Source organism: Streptopelia decaocto, assembly GCF_964273445.1.
Source record: "Streptopelia decaocto genome assembly, chromosome: 2".
NCBI lineage: Eukaryota > Metazoa > Chordata > Aves > Columbiformes > Columbidae > Streptopelia > Streptopelia decaocto.
The window spans coordinates 46185902-46203599 of record NC_138655.1 but is presented as its reverse complement, the minus strand read 5'-3'; the positions used below and the strand labels follow the sequence as shown (position 1 = coordinate 46203599).

The window sequence follows — 17698 nt, the reverse complement described above, 5'->3', positions numbered from 1 at the left end:
TAGTTACTGATGTCAGACTGTATCTTCCATGATTGCTGCACTGTTCCATAACCAGTTCTTACGAGAACTATACAGATCATGTCCAAGCTGGCTACATTAGACTGCAATTAGCTAAAATATTGACAGCTCTAAGGTACTGTTCCAACCAATCTGGCAAGAAAGGAGTAGCCCAGAGATGAGTAAGAGATCATTTTCTGAGATCAGTTATATTGTCCAAAGTGATGTCAGTTATAACGCTGACAGAAAAATGGGGAAAGCAAAGAAAAAAAATTCTGGCAATACTCAGATTGGCTTGGCGGTGAAATTAGACCAGCAAATGTTCTCTCTTGGTCACCACCACCTTGCTACTTTGTCTTATTCTTGTCTTTGGATCCTTTCCATGATGTAAACTTGAACCTAAATATGTGTTCTGAATAGCTGTCAGCACCAGATGTCAACTATTCAAGTCCCTCTTATCAGTACTGTTATCTACAACATTGAAGAACACACTGGTGCCAAAGATCCCTGCTCTCAGCTAGCTTCTTCAGTCTCTAACTTGCAGTAGACATGGATATTCATAACTGCCAGTGAAGTTTCAGGATCACTAGGCATCTCCATTGACAAATTCAAAACCAGCACCTTTAGTTCGTATCTTTTCATCTCATGTACCAGAGAAGGAGCACCAGATGAAGTACTGTCAGAAAAGCAGTCTTTCTGGAGAAGCAGCACCTGCTACCTGCTTCCATCAAATACTTGAGACTATCATATAGAAGTTTATTATTTAAACAAGATTTTTGAATTTCAAACATTTAAAGTGTTTTCTACCATTTTATTTTGCCATCCTAACCCTCTAGGTTTTGCTTCAAAATATCCATTCAAACAGGGAAGACGAAAACCAGAAAAATAGTTGTTTTCTCTAATCGGCACTTGGAAATCTATTTGCTTCCATGTTTGAGCTCCTCTGATTTCTGAAAAGACCACCAGAGCACTGGGGTAGTGTTGTAGCCATCTCTACCCCACCCCATCGTCTGGTCTTACAGAAGAGGGGAAAAGAGGCACACGAACAACCCCAACATAACGTACAAATTCTTCTCAACCACATACACCCTGTAGGTTTATATTATGTGGAGTATTACATGTTTTAGTCTCAAAACACAGAACAGTGTCTGAAAAACTGAAATTTAAATGCTTTTCCTCTCCACGTCCTTTTCCTCTCCTGTCCATTTAAAATGCACGGGATAACAAAAGTTTCTATTTCTCAATGAACCAACATTCTGTAAGGCCTCTACAAAAATAAAGTGATACACAGGTAATTATTGTGCAAATTATAATATTTAGACAGACACAAAACCTGAAAATAAGTAATTATTTTTCCCTCTAAATAAATTGTCAGTATTCCAAATTGACCTGAACTGCATTTGTCACAAAATCAGCAATTCCACTAAAAAGCGCAGTAACTCCATCTTCTCATTAGCATGAAAGAGGGAATGTGATAATGACCCCTTTGAGAATTCTACCAGTGCTAAGAGTTTACTTGTGTAGACATCTCCCTTTAATAAGCCATGAACTGCCTGCTAGGAGGAAATTCCACTCCATTAGCCCTTATGAATTCAAATTTTCACTCAACTTTGACATCTCAGGAAGCCATTCTGCTACATCTTCACCCTCCCACCTTCCAGTACACTGCTGCTCCATTTGGGAGTGCAACTCCTCCCTCTCTTTTCAGTTCCTTTGACCACCAAGGAAGAGAAACCAGCCAGGGAGCAGCTCCAGTTCCCTACACTACAATTAGAACTTTCCTCCTCCCTGTCATGGTGCCTTGTGGCTTGTTGACAAATAAAGTCTCCTGATGTACCAAATATCTTCACTAAAACATGTCGGTACACATAAATTATGCAGAACCCAACTATGACTTAACTGCAGAATATATTTCGTGAAAAGCTGCTAACAGATAAGGTGGCTGAACTTCCATAAGCAACCTTAAGACCTCCTCCTCTCCATACACAATCGGCTTTGATTTAGATACCTATTCCACCACACCCAACGGAAAGAAACAAGCACATATTGCAATATGCAAATTACATCAGCATTCAGCAAGGATTATTAGACAAATCACCTATCTATAAACTTGGGGGGTAGGGTGTTACTGGATTTTTTTGCAAATCTTCAATTCTCACAACTTACATTTTCCTCAAGAATACTGAGAGGATGCCTGTTGGTTTTAAGATAATATTTCACCTTCTTCCTCTCCATTCTATACTGTAACATTTCCAGGAGCAAATTTCTGGGAAATTGGCATCACATCTGCAAGCCAAGGGGCTTCGATTACCAGTGTAAAATTTTCCTACTGCACTTTACCATGTTCTATATTCCTTCCCCCATTAAGACCAGCATAGGATGGCAGCATTTTGAACTGCCAAGAAGTGTCATAAACAAAGAATAAGCCCAATATTGTAAGGTTTTGATTTAAGCTGGATGACTTCACAGCACAACTGTATACAAAGTTAGGGCAGCATACTACTGAACAGTAGCCAAAAAGAGCTGTAATCTTGCAAACCAGTGTAACTACTGATGATTACTGATGATTTTTATATTGTCAAACCACAGCTTGAAAGGCTAACTACAGTATATGTCTGCGACAGCAAGAAAGACCAGTTTAAGTTAATACTACTTTTTTCCTTAAGGTTGATCAGACCTAAATAACCTACCCCAAGAATTCTTTTCATGTATACTGCTGATTTCATTTTACTTCTGGTACAAATGAAACCTAACAGACATCTAAACCCAGTGGCTAAGTAGCAAGATGCAGTCAGGAAAGCACCATCACTAGAGGCACTGATTTTGACCAAGGTACTGCATAAGCCTTGTAAGAAGAGAATATATTTCTAAGAAGATATCTGTTGAAGAATAAACATTTAAATAATGAAGTAAAACTCCAGTTGCATACGTTATGCAAGATGTTGGTAGTTTTGCTTACAAAGATGCAGAAAATGCACTTTTCTAAGTCATACACCAACTTGCTCGTTCTTGAAGTCTACTCTAATCTTGCAGTAGTGTTTCATAGAACTAAGATGTCTAAATGGATCCTAGCAGCACCATTCTCTCTCACAAGACTAAATTATATCCCTTTGAGAGGGGCAAGAATGACAAACAAGAAACTCAAAAACTCCAACCCATGATATTTCCCCAATTTTTTTTTATATTTGTTTGAACTGTAACCATGATTGACAGGCACGTCGTTATTGTATGAAGTGCCATAAGTATGGGAACAGTAATTGCATCTTGAAAGGGTTCACAAGGTAAATAGAAGATTGTGAACAAGAGAAAGCCAAACAGCATGAAGACACCAATCAACAGGAAACTATTGTGTATATTCAGCAGCCAAATCAATGTAGACATTTTGTGGCAATGACTGCAGTGAAGTTTTAAGAACTGAGGGCAAAGAGCAAAATGTTTTTAAAGGTATTTAAGTAGCACCTGATAAGCAAGGAGAAGCATATCCCGGGATAAAAAGGAGAACACTGCCCATCCAACACACATCCAATACAGTGAGCTACCACAGAGCATCACAGAGGATACTGCTTGCTTTAGCTCAGGGTAAGGCTAACCCGTTTGGAAAGGATCATCCAGCAAGAAAAAGCCTGACAGTCTCCCAGAAACAGCAGAAGAACAAACTAATGAAAACAGCACATTTCTTTTTGTCTAGCCCGAATTTCACACTTATTTAGCTTTTCTTCAAGAAACTGTTTGTCTCCCCTCTTAATTGGTTCTTTCAAAAGTGGAAGTTAACAAACTGTAAAACCTGTGAAGAGCGATACCACTGACAGCAATAAATGACAAATATTCAAACTGGTTCTTTGCTCACATGTGCAGTATTATTAATGCAGTTACTAATTATTAGAATTCAGGTGACCCTACCTTTCCTGGTTTCTACTTTTAATTTATAACACAATGCAACAGTGAGCTGCTTTTTTGCCTCAGTCTTCTGGCCTGGGAAGCAAGAACAGCATTCACCTACCTCGCGACTGAAGATGAATCTTCCAGCGCATTTGAAACCATCAGAACAAAGATGCGACGTTAACACCCGCTACCGCCGCTGCGACGGGCCCTTGTCAGCCGCCCCGACCCTCCCTCAGCAGAGAGGCCTGCGTTCCGACCCCCGAGCCGCCCCTCGCCTGCCGCCGCCAGGCGCGCCGGGCCGGGGGAGGCGGGTGCGCACCGCCCAAGCCGCCCCCCGCCCTCACACTCCCCTGCCCACCCCCTCCCCTGAGGGGGCGGCTCCCGACTCACCGATCCCGGGGGCCACATAGATGAAGTAGAGGCAGGAGGAAGAGAAGGAGAAAAAGAAGATGAAGGCGAGCATGGAGCGATTGGAGACCCGCAGCACCTTCCGAAGCAGTGGCATCCTCCCTCTGCGCCGGCGGCCGGCCGCTCCGCTCAATCCCGGCGAGCCGCGGCGGCGCTTCCCAGAGGAAGGCGGCCCGTTCCTCCCATGGATCGGGCAGAGAGAAGGTGACGAGTGGGCTCCACTCGCCCCCCACCTCCCTCTCTCCCGCCGCCTCCCCAGGCGCGGGCGGGCCGGTGGGGGCCGGCAGGGGCAGCGCCGCGGCTCAAGGAGGGAGAGCGGCGGGCGCTCTGTGGCCGGCCCGGCTGTCCCCCTCGCGGGCAGACGGAGGGGCCCTGCCTTCGCGCTGCGCCTCCGGGCGGGTTGAACCCGCCGCCGCGGTTCGCAGGTGTCGGCCGGAGCGGGGAGGGGTCCCTAGCGCTGCCGCGGGGCTCGGGGAATGTTCCCGCCGCTGCTCATGCTGCCGGGAGCCGCGGCTGCCTGCCCTCCCGCCTGCTGCCCCCTCATAAGCGGCGGCGGCGGCAGCAGCAGCATCCCCGCTGCCGGCGGCCAGTCACCTCCGCGCCCAGCCCAGCTCCGCCGCTCCCACCTCCTCCCGCAGCGGCGGGACCCCGCCCCGCCGAGACCCGGCTACTGCGGCGGTTGGGGCGTGCGCGAGCCCCGGCGCGGCAGCAGCCGACTGCAGAGCTGCGGCGGGCGCGCGCTCGCCCCGCGCTCCGGCGGAGGGGGCCTGGGCGGGGGGGGGGAGGGGGAAGAAAGGGGACGTTGGAGGTGCCGCCGCTATACTGCGGCGCGCGCGCACCGCCCTGCGCTGCGGAACCAATGAAAGGCCAGGGAGAAGGGAACGCACTCTCCCCATTGGCTGGTGCGGGGACGAGCGTTTGTATCAGCGGGGCAGGGGGAGGGGTGCGAGGCGGCCTGGCCGGCGCGGCCGGGGTCCGGAGGGGTCCCCGCGGGCGTTACGTGAGGGCGGGGCGGGAAGAGCCGTTGGGGAGCAGCGGCGATGAGGGCGGCTTATCTCTCCCGGCGTTCGGGTTGTGTCCGGCCGTCAGGCAGGGGACACCTTTTTCGTGCCACGCCACCTCGGCCTTTTCGCAGGACACGGCGGGGTGAGGGCCGGGTTCCGCGGTTCCGCGGACGGTGGCACCGCCGCGCCTCTCGGGAACTCGACCTGCCCCGTCCGTGCCCGCTTTTTGGCAGTGGGGCTAGCCTCTCCCTGTCTGCCCCTTAACAGCCCGTAGTGGTCCTTTGTCAAGTGCAGCCACAGGCTTACCTCTTAATGCAGCTGCAGAACAGTTGGAAATGGCAGTCAGGGCTAGCACACCCAACAGTTCTCCACAGCGCAGATGAGAAAACCTTTCCCTAGCTACAGTTGTGCTTTCATATTTGATGAACTCATATGTGATGATCTACGTGCTCCGTTAGGTGTTTGCTCTCAAGCCCGTTGCACAAAAAAGGTATTTTAAAAGTCAGTAATATAAAGCTTCACGTCAAGTAGTTGTTCTTGCTTGCTTTAGCAACTAACCTTAGCTACCACAAGTCGCTAGGTGGCCTGATCAAGTCAGTGATCTCCGTGCCTCTGCAGAACGCTGTCACCGATGGGAAGATGTGTGCCAAGTGGCTGGCAGCTGGCCAGGATGTGCTTGAGTGCACCTGAGATGGCAGCAGGATCTGGTTGCTTAAGAATCCAGGTCTGTGTTGTTAACTGGTATTGAGTTTACTCAGATATAGGGTAAAAAGACTGGAGATATAGAATCGTTTCCCCCCTTCCTCCAAATATAACTTAATCTCAGTCACTGTACTCGCACTATGGTTTTTATGCAATATGCATTACTGGTAACTTCATTCTGTTTTAGCAATAATTGAGACAAAACATTCACCCAGCACAGCTCATGGTCCAATAGAGTTTATCCTGTAGCCTAAGGGAATGACCTTATCACTTCCTTCACTTCTGTCACAGACAAACAAAGAGTCTGTAGGCTTCCTTATCAGTGTTTTTGTATCATAAATGTAAAAAGCCTAAGTCAGTTGACATGTAAATGTCAGAGCTAGAAATACAAAATGATTGGTTAATCAGTGAAGTAGTGATGCAAAAAATGCAGGTTTACTCAAGATCTTTTCCTTAAGCAGTCAAAACCAGGCTACTCTATGCTCCAGTCTTGCTACGTGTTGAACAGGAACGTTTCTATGCACAGGAGAATACAGTACACACAGAAACTAACAATCTATAGCCACATCATGGGATTTCCAGATTATCACTTTGATGCAGAATATAGACACAAGAATTTCCCAGTAATGGTTTCCATAGGAGAGATATTCTCCTCCTTCAGCTCTGAAACAGATATCTGTCAGTAATATTTTGTTAGATGTTATTACAATGGTTATCAGACAGATGTATCGACTGAGTGATGCATTTTGTCACAAAACTTTTTCTGAATTGCCAGTAGTAGCTATGTAACTTGAGGTATGTCATTTATTTTATTGAAAAGAGTGTAAGACTAGCTATAAAAATACAATATTTTACTACTATATACATATATTGCTTAAATTTGAAGCTTCAGCTGACTGTAATGTAGAGAGTCTGTATGGACATGAAATTTGGTTTATGAAGTAAAAATTTACTGTATCTTTATGGTTTGCTGCTATCTCACATTGAAGTAAAATTTATTTTATATGTCATCCAGTGTTACTGCTTTATTTTTACATACTAAAGCTATTGATTTACTCTGTTAACTGCAATAACTGAGTATTGACACATCCTTCTCCAGTATTCCACTTTTATTAGTGTCTTTCATACTGTTTTAGAATATTTTTTTCTATGCTGTAAACATAGAGGAGGACGTTAGAAGATCAAAGCAATGACAAACTGCAGGGTCTTGTCAGAGACAAGAGTGAGATCCGTGGTACATGAAATCTTAAGACTGGCCCTAACTTTTGTGTGGAGGAACGTTAGGCAGTGCCATACACATCACAGTCTCTGAATGACTAAAAGCAAGTGCTCTGTCTTCAGCTCAACAGAATTAATTTTGTTCTAATTGCTTAGACCATTAGGTGCATTTTTGTAAGACTTTAAATGCTACCATGATAATAATGAGAAAACCTGAGGGATAATATCTTAAATGTATAGAGACATGTGTGGAAGAATATAAAAATGGAACTTCAGAAGATAGATGTGTCGTGTTTAATTGAATCTCCAGCAGCAGAACGTTGAAGTAGCAGCAGCATGACTCACACACAGTTGTGGTAGATGACTAGGTGCAGCTATCTGCTTTGAAAAGAATATTTGAAACATCCTCCATCGTCTCTAAATATTACTTTCTTCAGTAAAAAGATTACTGCACAATAAGTAGATAACTTCTTTGAATAAGTTGCAATATTGCAATTTACTTATTGTAATAAAAGGAAATTCCATTGCATATACGTTGCTCTTTGCTGTTGTTCATCCTGCAATGGAATTTTTGCAGAAAAGTTTTTAAACAATTGTAGGTTACTCTGGGAGAAGATGATATTTCACAAAAACTCCTCCTTCATTCCTGTTTTCAATCTAACCATTCAAAAGTGAATTTTCTATGGATCAGCAAACATGAAATCAAACAAGATCTCACCAGAACAACAAGTGCAAAACCGTCAATGTCTCTGAAGCTACAATAATCAACACATCTGTCAGTTGTTCCAAAAAGTCATATATTTCATCAAGTCCAACAAGCACTGCCATAGGAAGTACATGTGTGAAACTAAACTAAAGTGCTTCCGTTGTCATTTATCTGTTTAAAACACTTTTTTTCAACAATAAAATACCACATAAATCTTGCAATTTTTAACTGTCGTCTTTGTTTCTGCAAGTTTAATCATTAGCACCAACATCATTTTATCTTCTCTTCATTTTGCCTTTATATTCCAATACATTCATGTTTATTTAGTCTCTGGTTGCTGGCTGTCACTTTGTCTTCACTTTCCGCTAAGCCAGCCCAACCATCTTGTTTAGGCTGTAGTTAATAGCTCATCAAGCAGAACAATTCTTTCACAGTCTTTTTGCAATAACTCTCTCCCACTCAGAGCACCTGTTTCCCAAACAAGCCTGGTGAACTGCAGCCAAGTCACAAACCTCCCTTGGTTCCAAGCGACCCCCTGAGCCACAGGCAAAAGTACATGATCAGCTTTCTCCTCACCACAGAGAATTCCATGAAATCTTCCCCATGGCTTGACTTAGTCGTTTGCCATCACTGCTTTTGTTTTCTTCCTTGCCTTTTCTGTTTTCCTAAATGATAGTAATAAAAAATTGGTAAATGAGAGTAAAGTGGTTTCATTATTAATCCTACATGTAGCAGTTACTTTTTTGGTGTTGTTCATAAGAACGTTTGGGGTTTTGTTTACTTGGATTTAGCAGCTTGATTTTTATTAACACTTTTTTATATAGGGCAGCTGCATTTTAGGATCTTGTAAAATACCTGATACATGATCCATCTTGGTAGGTCAGTATGGAGTTAAAATGCCTTGGGTTATAAAGCTCAGGGTAAGAAGCATGAGAACAGGTCCGACAGTTCCAAGAAAATGCACAGTCTGTGTAAGCTTTTTAAAGGTGAAGATTTTTAAGATAAATATTAATTACAATTTTTAAAGATTAAATAAAGTTGTGTCAGAGTGATCTAGACTGTAACCTAGCAAGGAAAGTTAGTGTCCCTCAATGTGAAACATGAACACATAAAACATCCATAAATACTGAGAACTACAGAAATGTACTTAAGTGTGAGGTCACATGACCTCACTACATCAGCTATAATCCCATTATTGAATCAAATGCCAACTTGAAAGTGTTTTGAGAATGTTTTGGATTTTTCTGGTGGTAGAACTTTGAACCTGAAACTTATTTTTAATAACCGCAGTCTCTGATTTCTACATTCAAAGATAAGTTTGTGTGTTGTTGCCACCATAAAAGAGCATTATCCAACAAGAAGTCCTGTGAACCTGTCACAGGTGGAATGAAAAAACTGAAACATTAGGTAAGGCCTTGTATTCTTCACTTTCAGCATTCCTCCCATGTTTCCCAGGCTGCGATGTTTTGCAAAATCATACTCTTTTATCTTCAGCTAAGTTAATAGATAACAACTTGGTTCACATTTCACTCACATGTAACTTTTCTAGCTGCTACTGCTTTTTTGTTTGTTTGAAGTAGATCCAGATGCCATTTCTTATAAAAAGCTTCAATTAGTAATTTAGGAAAGATTATCTCTATGGAAAAAAAGGCAAATTTTTCTAATTCTAATCTTGACTCTATAGATCATAAGCCATGTCCATTCTAGAGCTAACCCATGCAACACAGAGAAGAGGGAGGAAAGCTGTTCGTTTTCATGAAGAGACTCACCTTAGGATTTAATGTTGTTTTAACACTGCAGATAACCCAAAATAAAGTCATTTCTCTCTGTAACAGTTAAATCAAAAATCAGAAAATAATATTTTGGAGGGGAGGATTTCTTTTGAAATTTTATTGTTAAATGTTAGAAGGCTACTTCTATTAACATAATTTACTAGCCATTATATATCTGTCTACCAATAACTACAAAAGGTGCAAAACTTCTCAGCCAAATTGTAACACACAGTTTTATAAAGTCAATAAACAGGAATATATAATAAACTATTATATGCCATATTAATATTTTTATCAAAGAAAATAGAGCATGGGGGAATAAGTTTTAAAGTCAACAAATGAAGTTAAAATATTCCTATTTAAGAATATGTCAAGATTTTTCTGCCAGCAGAAGGCCAGTTTATTGAAGTTGAAATATTGTAACACACCAGCTTAAGTGAAGCTTTTCTTGGAAAATGTGTCTGAAGTTCAGAATGGCAGTTCAGAGGGTTTCAGTCCTTATTATCCCTATTTTCAGACAAGTATGTGTTCTATTACAGAATGAGAACATGTGCAGACCCTTGCTTCTGAAGGGTTGGAGTTTGGTGCCCCGTGACTTTTATCATTTTTAGATTTTGATTAAATCTATCGTGAAGTCTCATCTGTCTTATCTTTCCAATGACAGAGCACTGGTGTTCAATCAATTTACCCGAGTCAGTTTGGAGCAGTTAGTAGTTCTTATCACTAAAAAACTTTGTATTAATAGTACTGCATGGGACAAATAAAGGGAGACACAGTAAATAAAGAATTAACCATAACCTTTGGATTTACAGATGATCCTTTTAGCAAAATCAGTAGGAGCAAGGGACAAATCAGAGGCACAGAACACATCTTCTTGTATAGTCCTTTATTGATATTAGTTAAAGAGAGTGAAGAGAGACCTGTGCAATTAGATAGAGGAGATAATACAGTCACATAACTTCAGACTTTCTCACATAATCAATCAAATGAAAGAAGGACCTTTAGATTTTACAGACCCTGCAGCTGCCATAAGGAGCCTCTGTTAACTTGGCTGTGTGATTATTCCCCATGTTATCAGAGGTACATGAGATATCCAGAATCACAAATAATCAGTCATTACTGTGGGAGAACACTTATTGTCTTAAACAGTGCTGTCGTGTATCTTTAGAAGAGTGAATTTAATAAGGATGATCATATTGAGATTAGGCAATTCATAATTTTGTATGTCACGGGTATTTGCTATGCCATAACATTATAAGCATCTTTATGTGGAAAAGACAGTATCTTGCATTAGATCACGTAGAGATTCCTTTAAAATGGTGAGTGTGTAGTTGTTTGAAATCTACAAAGCAAGGTTAATGTGCCAGTAAAAATGTTTTAATTGCTGTAAAAGTGCAGTATGAAGAGACATTGATAAAAGAATAGGTTTACTATTTGAATATAATCAGTGTTATTTCACTGTAATTTGTACATGTGAAAAATAAGTGCAAAAGGAGACAAAATCACCACTAACCAACATCAAATATTTTTACAGAAATCAGAATTTATGTGTCCTGAATTACTGGCATCAGAACTACTCTGAAACCTCTATTTGCCACATTTGTAGTAATAGCTGTTCCTTAAAACATTTCTGAAAAAGGAGTGTGACTAAGAAATCCTAAGAGCATACTGCAGGCTAAGCTTACGCTCTTGGATTGCTTCCCTAACCTCGCTTTTGGAGATTTCATTCCAGTCTTAAAAATCAGTGTACAAAACTAAATCATGCAGTTTGGCTGTTAATCGCTTCAGTGCTAAAATAAATTAATAGAGGACTTTGTGGAAGGCTTGAAGACTTTTGGTTTGCTTTGTTTTTCATGGCTAAAATCTATCCTCTGAGACACAATTCCTTTGCATATATAAATAGAAACAATCTGTTCCTGCTCTTTCTACTGCAATTAGGAAAAAAGCAATCAGAATTTGTTAAACAGACTTCGGAGAGAGTAGAGTCTTACGCCTTGGAAGACAGATGTTTTCTGATTAAGCTTTCCATCGCGGTCTCATTTAGAAATTGCACAAGTCACAGATAACTTTAGCAAAGGTTAAAGCTGGTGCAATTCCACTGCTTTGCGCAGTTCTCAATACCAGCTTTATTTAGTTTGGGAGGTAGCGTTTAAGTAGTTTGAACCTCCTTAAGAGCTGAAGCAAAGCTTCTGTCCCCAAAAAAAGCTCTTTGGCGTACTGCAGACCTAAATAATAGTCTAAAGTTTTCCCGAAGTCTAATCTTGCTGCTTTTCTGGTTATGCTATGAAAAAACGAAATGCTAAAAGTGAATAAATGTATTTTCATGAATACAATCTCATTTACACAGGATACATACTGATAGTTGTGAAGGGATGGTGATGCTGACCATAATTTTTGTTGCTCCTGCTACAAAATCTCAGTTTATTTGCTTATAATTTAGGTAGCCATTAATTTGTTAAGATAAACAATTCTATGTAAAGTATCTTTCCTAGGTTGAACTTTTCTCAAACCTAGGAAAAAATTCTCTATGTAGATAAAACAGAAAGCAAAAATCCACCAAACTCTTCACCTCTCATACTCCTCAAGAGAAAAACAGCAAGACCATTTGGTCGTAATTTAAATTATCTATATTTTGAAAGAGAAATAGTGGCCTTGCTCAGTCATGGGCATGGACACCTTCCCAAATGTTGTCAAATAGTAAGCATTTGAAAAAGTGCTGCTAATTTTTTAGAACAGGTGAAATCCTAAAGAATCTGCCCCCACCAAGCATGTGCCAACCTCTCAGAGTTTCAAAAGCTAACAATGAAAGTATGTTTGGCAAAAAGATTAAAGATTATAACAGTATTGCAGTTACCCCTTGGAGAAGTGAGACATTCTGGGAGGAAAGGATAATATATGTAATATATTCTACCTGATACAGCAAACACCCAGTCTTTGAAATTCTAGAAATAGTTACAAATTCTAGTGAATGTTCCAGACAGCATAAGAAGAACACCAAACTGGAAGGATTTGGTTGGTTTTTTTTGTTTTGTTTTGTTTTAATCATATTTAGGTCTAGATTTAAAATAGATTTGGTGTCATGATTCTAGCTTACCTTTGTTAGAGTTAGCTAAAAACTCCATAACTCTGTGGCTGAAATAGCCTTTGGCATAACCTACGGCAACATGAGACCTGATCTAGGGTTGTACTACTATCTGAGGGTCTCCAAGGTTCACCGCAGTTGCTTTTTTCTACTAATGGTACGCTTCCTTTCCCAAAGAAAACAAATAGCAGGTATCCTACACAACTCTGAGGCAGTCTTAGGATAGCCATCTATTCCCATTATTCATTACTGGTGGTGTAATGGTGCCTAAAAGTCCCAGTCACAGAAGAGAACCCTGGGATTGTACTACGATCTGTATAAATGAAAAAAAGAAAATAAATGCTACATCGGGGTTTATGTGTGTTCCATTTTCAGCAATTGGTGCTTCCATGATAGATGTTCATACACACACAAACACAGAAATGTCTACAAGTTGCAAAACTATAACTGTTTTCATCTACTTCTCAAAGCCAGTAATTTGTCTTGATCTGAAACACAATGACAAAAATGAAGTTCATGGAGCTCCATATGTCTAATAAGAACAACCAAAAACTGCTGTGGAAATCAGTCTGCCAAAAACTGATTTGATGTTCTAATGGTGTATCATTGCTCAGAGAGTTTTTCACTAGAGAAAACTTGGTAACATTATTTTTTCCAACTTCCTGTGGTAAAAGCAGTAAGAAATACTGAATTCTTTTGAGCTGGTTATGAAATTATTTTTTGTGTTCTCAAATATAACCAACAACAGCCAGGTCTTAAATATATTAAATATATATATATATATATGAAAATTTATTTAGGAATAAACGTTAAAAAAAAAAACACAAACAAAACAGCATCTTAAAGAAATACTTGATTCTGAACTTTTTCTGACCAAGCATCTACTTTTTTCCCCCAAGATCTTTTGGAAGAACGACATTATGAGCATTTAAATACAAACTCAGAAGAAGGGAAAATGAAAGGATACAAAAGAAAGAGGTTCTGTGTTTCAGTACACTTCTTGAGATAATCAAACAGACCAAAGAATGAGTATGAAATGTTATTTAAATTGAAGATTAGTGACATGATATCAAATGTACATGCAAGCAGATACAAGCAATCTGGAAAATATGTTTTGTGATATTTTTCTGTTAGGATAACAAGGGCATTTGGTTTATTTTGGAGTTACCACTTTCTTTCTCTGTTTGTCGTAAGGTTTTCTGCAGCTACTCTTTTCATATTGCTGGGTACCCTCCCCACAGTTTCCAGCTGACTGGCTCAAATAAAAGGTTCCAATTCACTTCTCCCAAGGGAAAAAAAAAAAAAAATACGCAGCTTAATTTCTGTGGAACGCAAACAAAAAGTCACAGGAAAAACTTTGTATTGAAGAAACTATGCACAGAGCAACCAACCAATATTGACACAGTTACCCAACATCTATGTGATCTGTTAGTATAAGTTTCTAGTTGTTTTCCTTTTATTTTTTTGTCCTAGTTTTGTTATTTAAGTGTTTTTCAGTGCACTTTCTGTGATATTTGTTCTTTCACTAATTGTATTTAAATTGCCCTACTTTCTTCCATGATCTCTATTTCATTCTCTTCATTTCCTGTTTCTTGTTTCTTTTATTGTCGTTTCAGTAAATACAGAAGTTCACAAATAAATATGTGAACAAAAGAAACATTTGAAAATAAATAGTCCTGTAACACAAAATAAAATCAGTAATTTAAAATATTTGTGGTTCAACGGAAAATACTTTATGTTAGAAAATCATGTGTTCATTTTGATTATTCCTTTATTCAGTGTGGCTTAGTTCAAAATCCTTAGCTGATGATTTTAGAGGTTCTTATGTTCAGCTAAATCTAGAAAGAGTTTAAATGACCCAAATGCTGTAAGAGGTGACACTATACTATCAAATTTCCAGAGCTGTTCTCATTATCCTAGATGCATAGGGGATTTAGAGAAAGGTGGAGATGAAATATCCAGAAAATATGCTGTTGCAGTCCTGCAGGGAACTTTGTGATGTTTGTGTCCACACAGGTTTCATTGATGGATCAGGAATTAAGCACGAAATGCGTTTTATAAAGTGTTGTATAAAAAACTTCTCTTTTTCAATAGATGAATTAATGGTTGTGATTCCTATCACCGCACCTCTAAAAAGTATAAGTTAAAAGGGTACAAGGAAAAGTGAAAAAAAGATGGACAGAGCTATGGGTGGCTTTTGTACAAGCGAAACTTGAAGGATCAGAACACTTCAGTTTCAAATCAGACAGCTGAACAAGGTAATTAGTGAATGATTATTAATTTTTATCCTTCAAACACAGAAACTGGGAATCCTTCAACTAAATGATCAGGCTGCGAGTTTAAAGCATATAAAAATAAGTATATTTTCCTTGAATGCAAAATTAAATTTTAGAGCTGGCTGCTACAGGGACTTACAGGGGGCAAATGTTAATGTGGTTTGAGAAAAATGAGTCAAACTCAAAGGAGATACATTTAATAATTACTGATGAACTCAATGGTTTTGTCTGAATTTCTGGTTCCAGTAACTCCCAACCTGCTGACTGCAGAAGCTGAGGAGTCTCTGGGTCATGGAGAGGCAAATGTGTTCACCCTCTTTCTTGACAGTCATTCTGTCTGGGGCAGCACAGTGAGCTAAATGAATCTCAGCCATTATGGACATATAAACATTTTGCGGTATAAACAATCACAGCAGGTTAAACAAGTAAACAAACTCTCTGTTAGTGGAATGCAGTAAAACACCATTCTAGCACTGAACCTAAATTTGTGAACTATTTGCTGCTTTTGGCATAGTAGAGTTCTTTCACACATACAGGAGCCACATTGCAAAGCTGTTGTGCCACACAGATCTGGATTATGGAGAGCCAAAGTTTCAGTGGAAGTTATCAGACAACCTGCCCCCAGAGCAGAACAGCAAGGATGAAACAGGGCTAAATAACTTGCAAATTTATGACCCGGCATTATTTATGCTCTTGTAATCCATGAGCCATGCTGTGGCTTCTGTGATTAGATCAGTTCCGTGTTCATTTTTAAATACTTTTCTTTGAAAGGATCAGCAACTAAGAATCTGTATTACCTACAGCTACAATTATTGTAGCTTTACTGAATATAATGGAGATTAAAGATTACAGTTCATATTGAACTATTATGTTCAGCACACACATGAAACAATACAAAAGGTAGTAACTCCAAATGATAAGGATGCTTGTAAAAGAACAGATTAGCAAGAGGAGCTATGTCTAAGGATCAGACTTATAATCCACACGGCTGATTTTGTAACTGACTGGACATTAGGAGGTCTCAGAGTGACTGAATACATATGCATTCTTAGCCCCAGCAAATGCAAAACACTAAGTAGATTTGCATAGGAAGTCTAAGCCAAGGCACATGGTTGCTGTTGCCTGGTCCTGCTTTGTGTTCCATGCAGCTGAGAAAAAAAAAATAGGTCAGTGCATTTTATTGTTCAGAAATCGTTTTGAGTGGCAAAGCTCAGATTCATGATCTCCCCTTTATTCTTGGGTCACCTTTGTGTCTAGAGACTGCTTCTTCTTCTAAGTCTATTGGTATATGTGAGTATGCGTGCTGAAGTCAGGATGATGCAGAGCAGAAAGGAAGGTGGAATCTCCTTTTCCTAAAGAATGGGGATCAGAAGAAGAAAACCTTCCAAGTTCCTGTCACAGAAGAGTTTGTCTCTCTCCACTTCCAATTCTCTCCTTTTGTCTCCTGTGAAAAAAAGATGCTCAAACCTGCCTCATCACTTCACTTACAACAGTTTGACTGCTCTCTGGCTCTTCTTTCCCCTAGGCTGGGAGGTCTGCCCAATCACCTTAGTGAAGGCCACACACAGAAATAGGATGCAAGTACCCACAGCATCTAGGCATCCATTCTGTTCCACCCTTACTTAACTAAGCTGCTGAGGTTACAATCATCTCCTGACTTAGGCTAAGCCAGTGCAATAACTTTTCACGTGTAATTGTGGTTGGTTTTCCCAACTTTTCGTAAAATAACGTAGGAACTTCCCGTATCTGAATACAGAAATGCTAGCTACACAATATAGATTAACAGGTTTTAAAGGCCTACTCTTTGTTTCAGGAGGTTCTACTGACTCGTTTGATGGTATGTTTTTGTTTGTTCTTAGGATCTATGGTTAGAATAGTGTTCTGTAAGGTGGTTTGCCATACCAGCATCACAAACTGATCATCTCTCACCACAGTCAAGAAAGGGCCACTGGCATATTAGCACCTTCTTCCCCTTTACCCCTTCTCTCCCCCTCCTGCTTGTTCATTAGCCATGATCATGCTTCCAAACATTTATTAATGTATCTATTGCTATAAAAACTGCTATATATCGCTGTGAAGATCTATAAAAAAAGCCTTACGCTAATAGGCAAATGAAAAGTGAAGATGTTTGTCCCTGAAATAAAGCAATGATAAGGCTTTTTAATAATTTTTGGAATTGTTAGCTCTCAAGTTTTGCTTGTAATGCATTCAGATTTTCTGATCAGGATACAAACTGAGAACGTTGGCCTTGCTTGTGATTCAAGTCTCATTTATTCTGTTCTAGGTGACCTGCCCAGGCAAGAGAAGGACAGATAGCTTTGGATGTTTCCACGGCAGGAACAAGCAAGGGCGCAGATTTTCTCCGCATGTGCTTTGCTTTTCTAATTTGCCTTTTTCCTGGAAACAGTCTTTGTTGCTGCATGACCAGTTAGGTGACAGTAAATGTTCGTTTAATCCATTGCCATTCTAATGGACAGACTTTAGGTCTCAGATAATGATTGAAATGTCTGTAACAATCACAGTCTTTCAGATTAGTTTTTTGTTCTTTGATAATACAATATTCCAGTCATTAAAAAGGTATATGTGGTAGAAGAAGAAACAAAAACATTGATATCTCATTTATTTTTTTATTTTTAAATCATTCTACCAGT

General features: G+C 40.0%; 1 protein-coding gene across 1 annotated transcript in view; it reads right to left on the bottom strand.

The window, feature by feature from the left end:
- Window positions 1-4384, bottom strand: part of B4GALT6 (beta-1,4-galactosyltransferase 6) — a gene marked incomplete at its 5' end in the record, with an annotated part of 31203 nt that extends 26819 nt beyond the window's left edge. Inside the window, one exon of the mRNA XM_082044669.1 lies at window positions 4270-4384. Coding sequence (XP_081900795.1) covers window positions 4270-4384 — 115 coding nt within the window. The remainder of the gene's footprint in view (window positions 1-4269) is intronic.
- Window positions 4385-17698: the final 13314 nt, after the last annotated feature.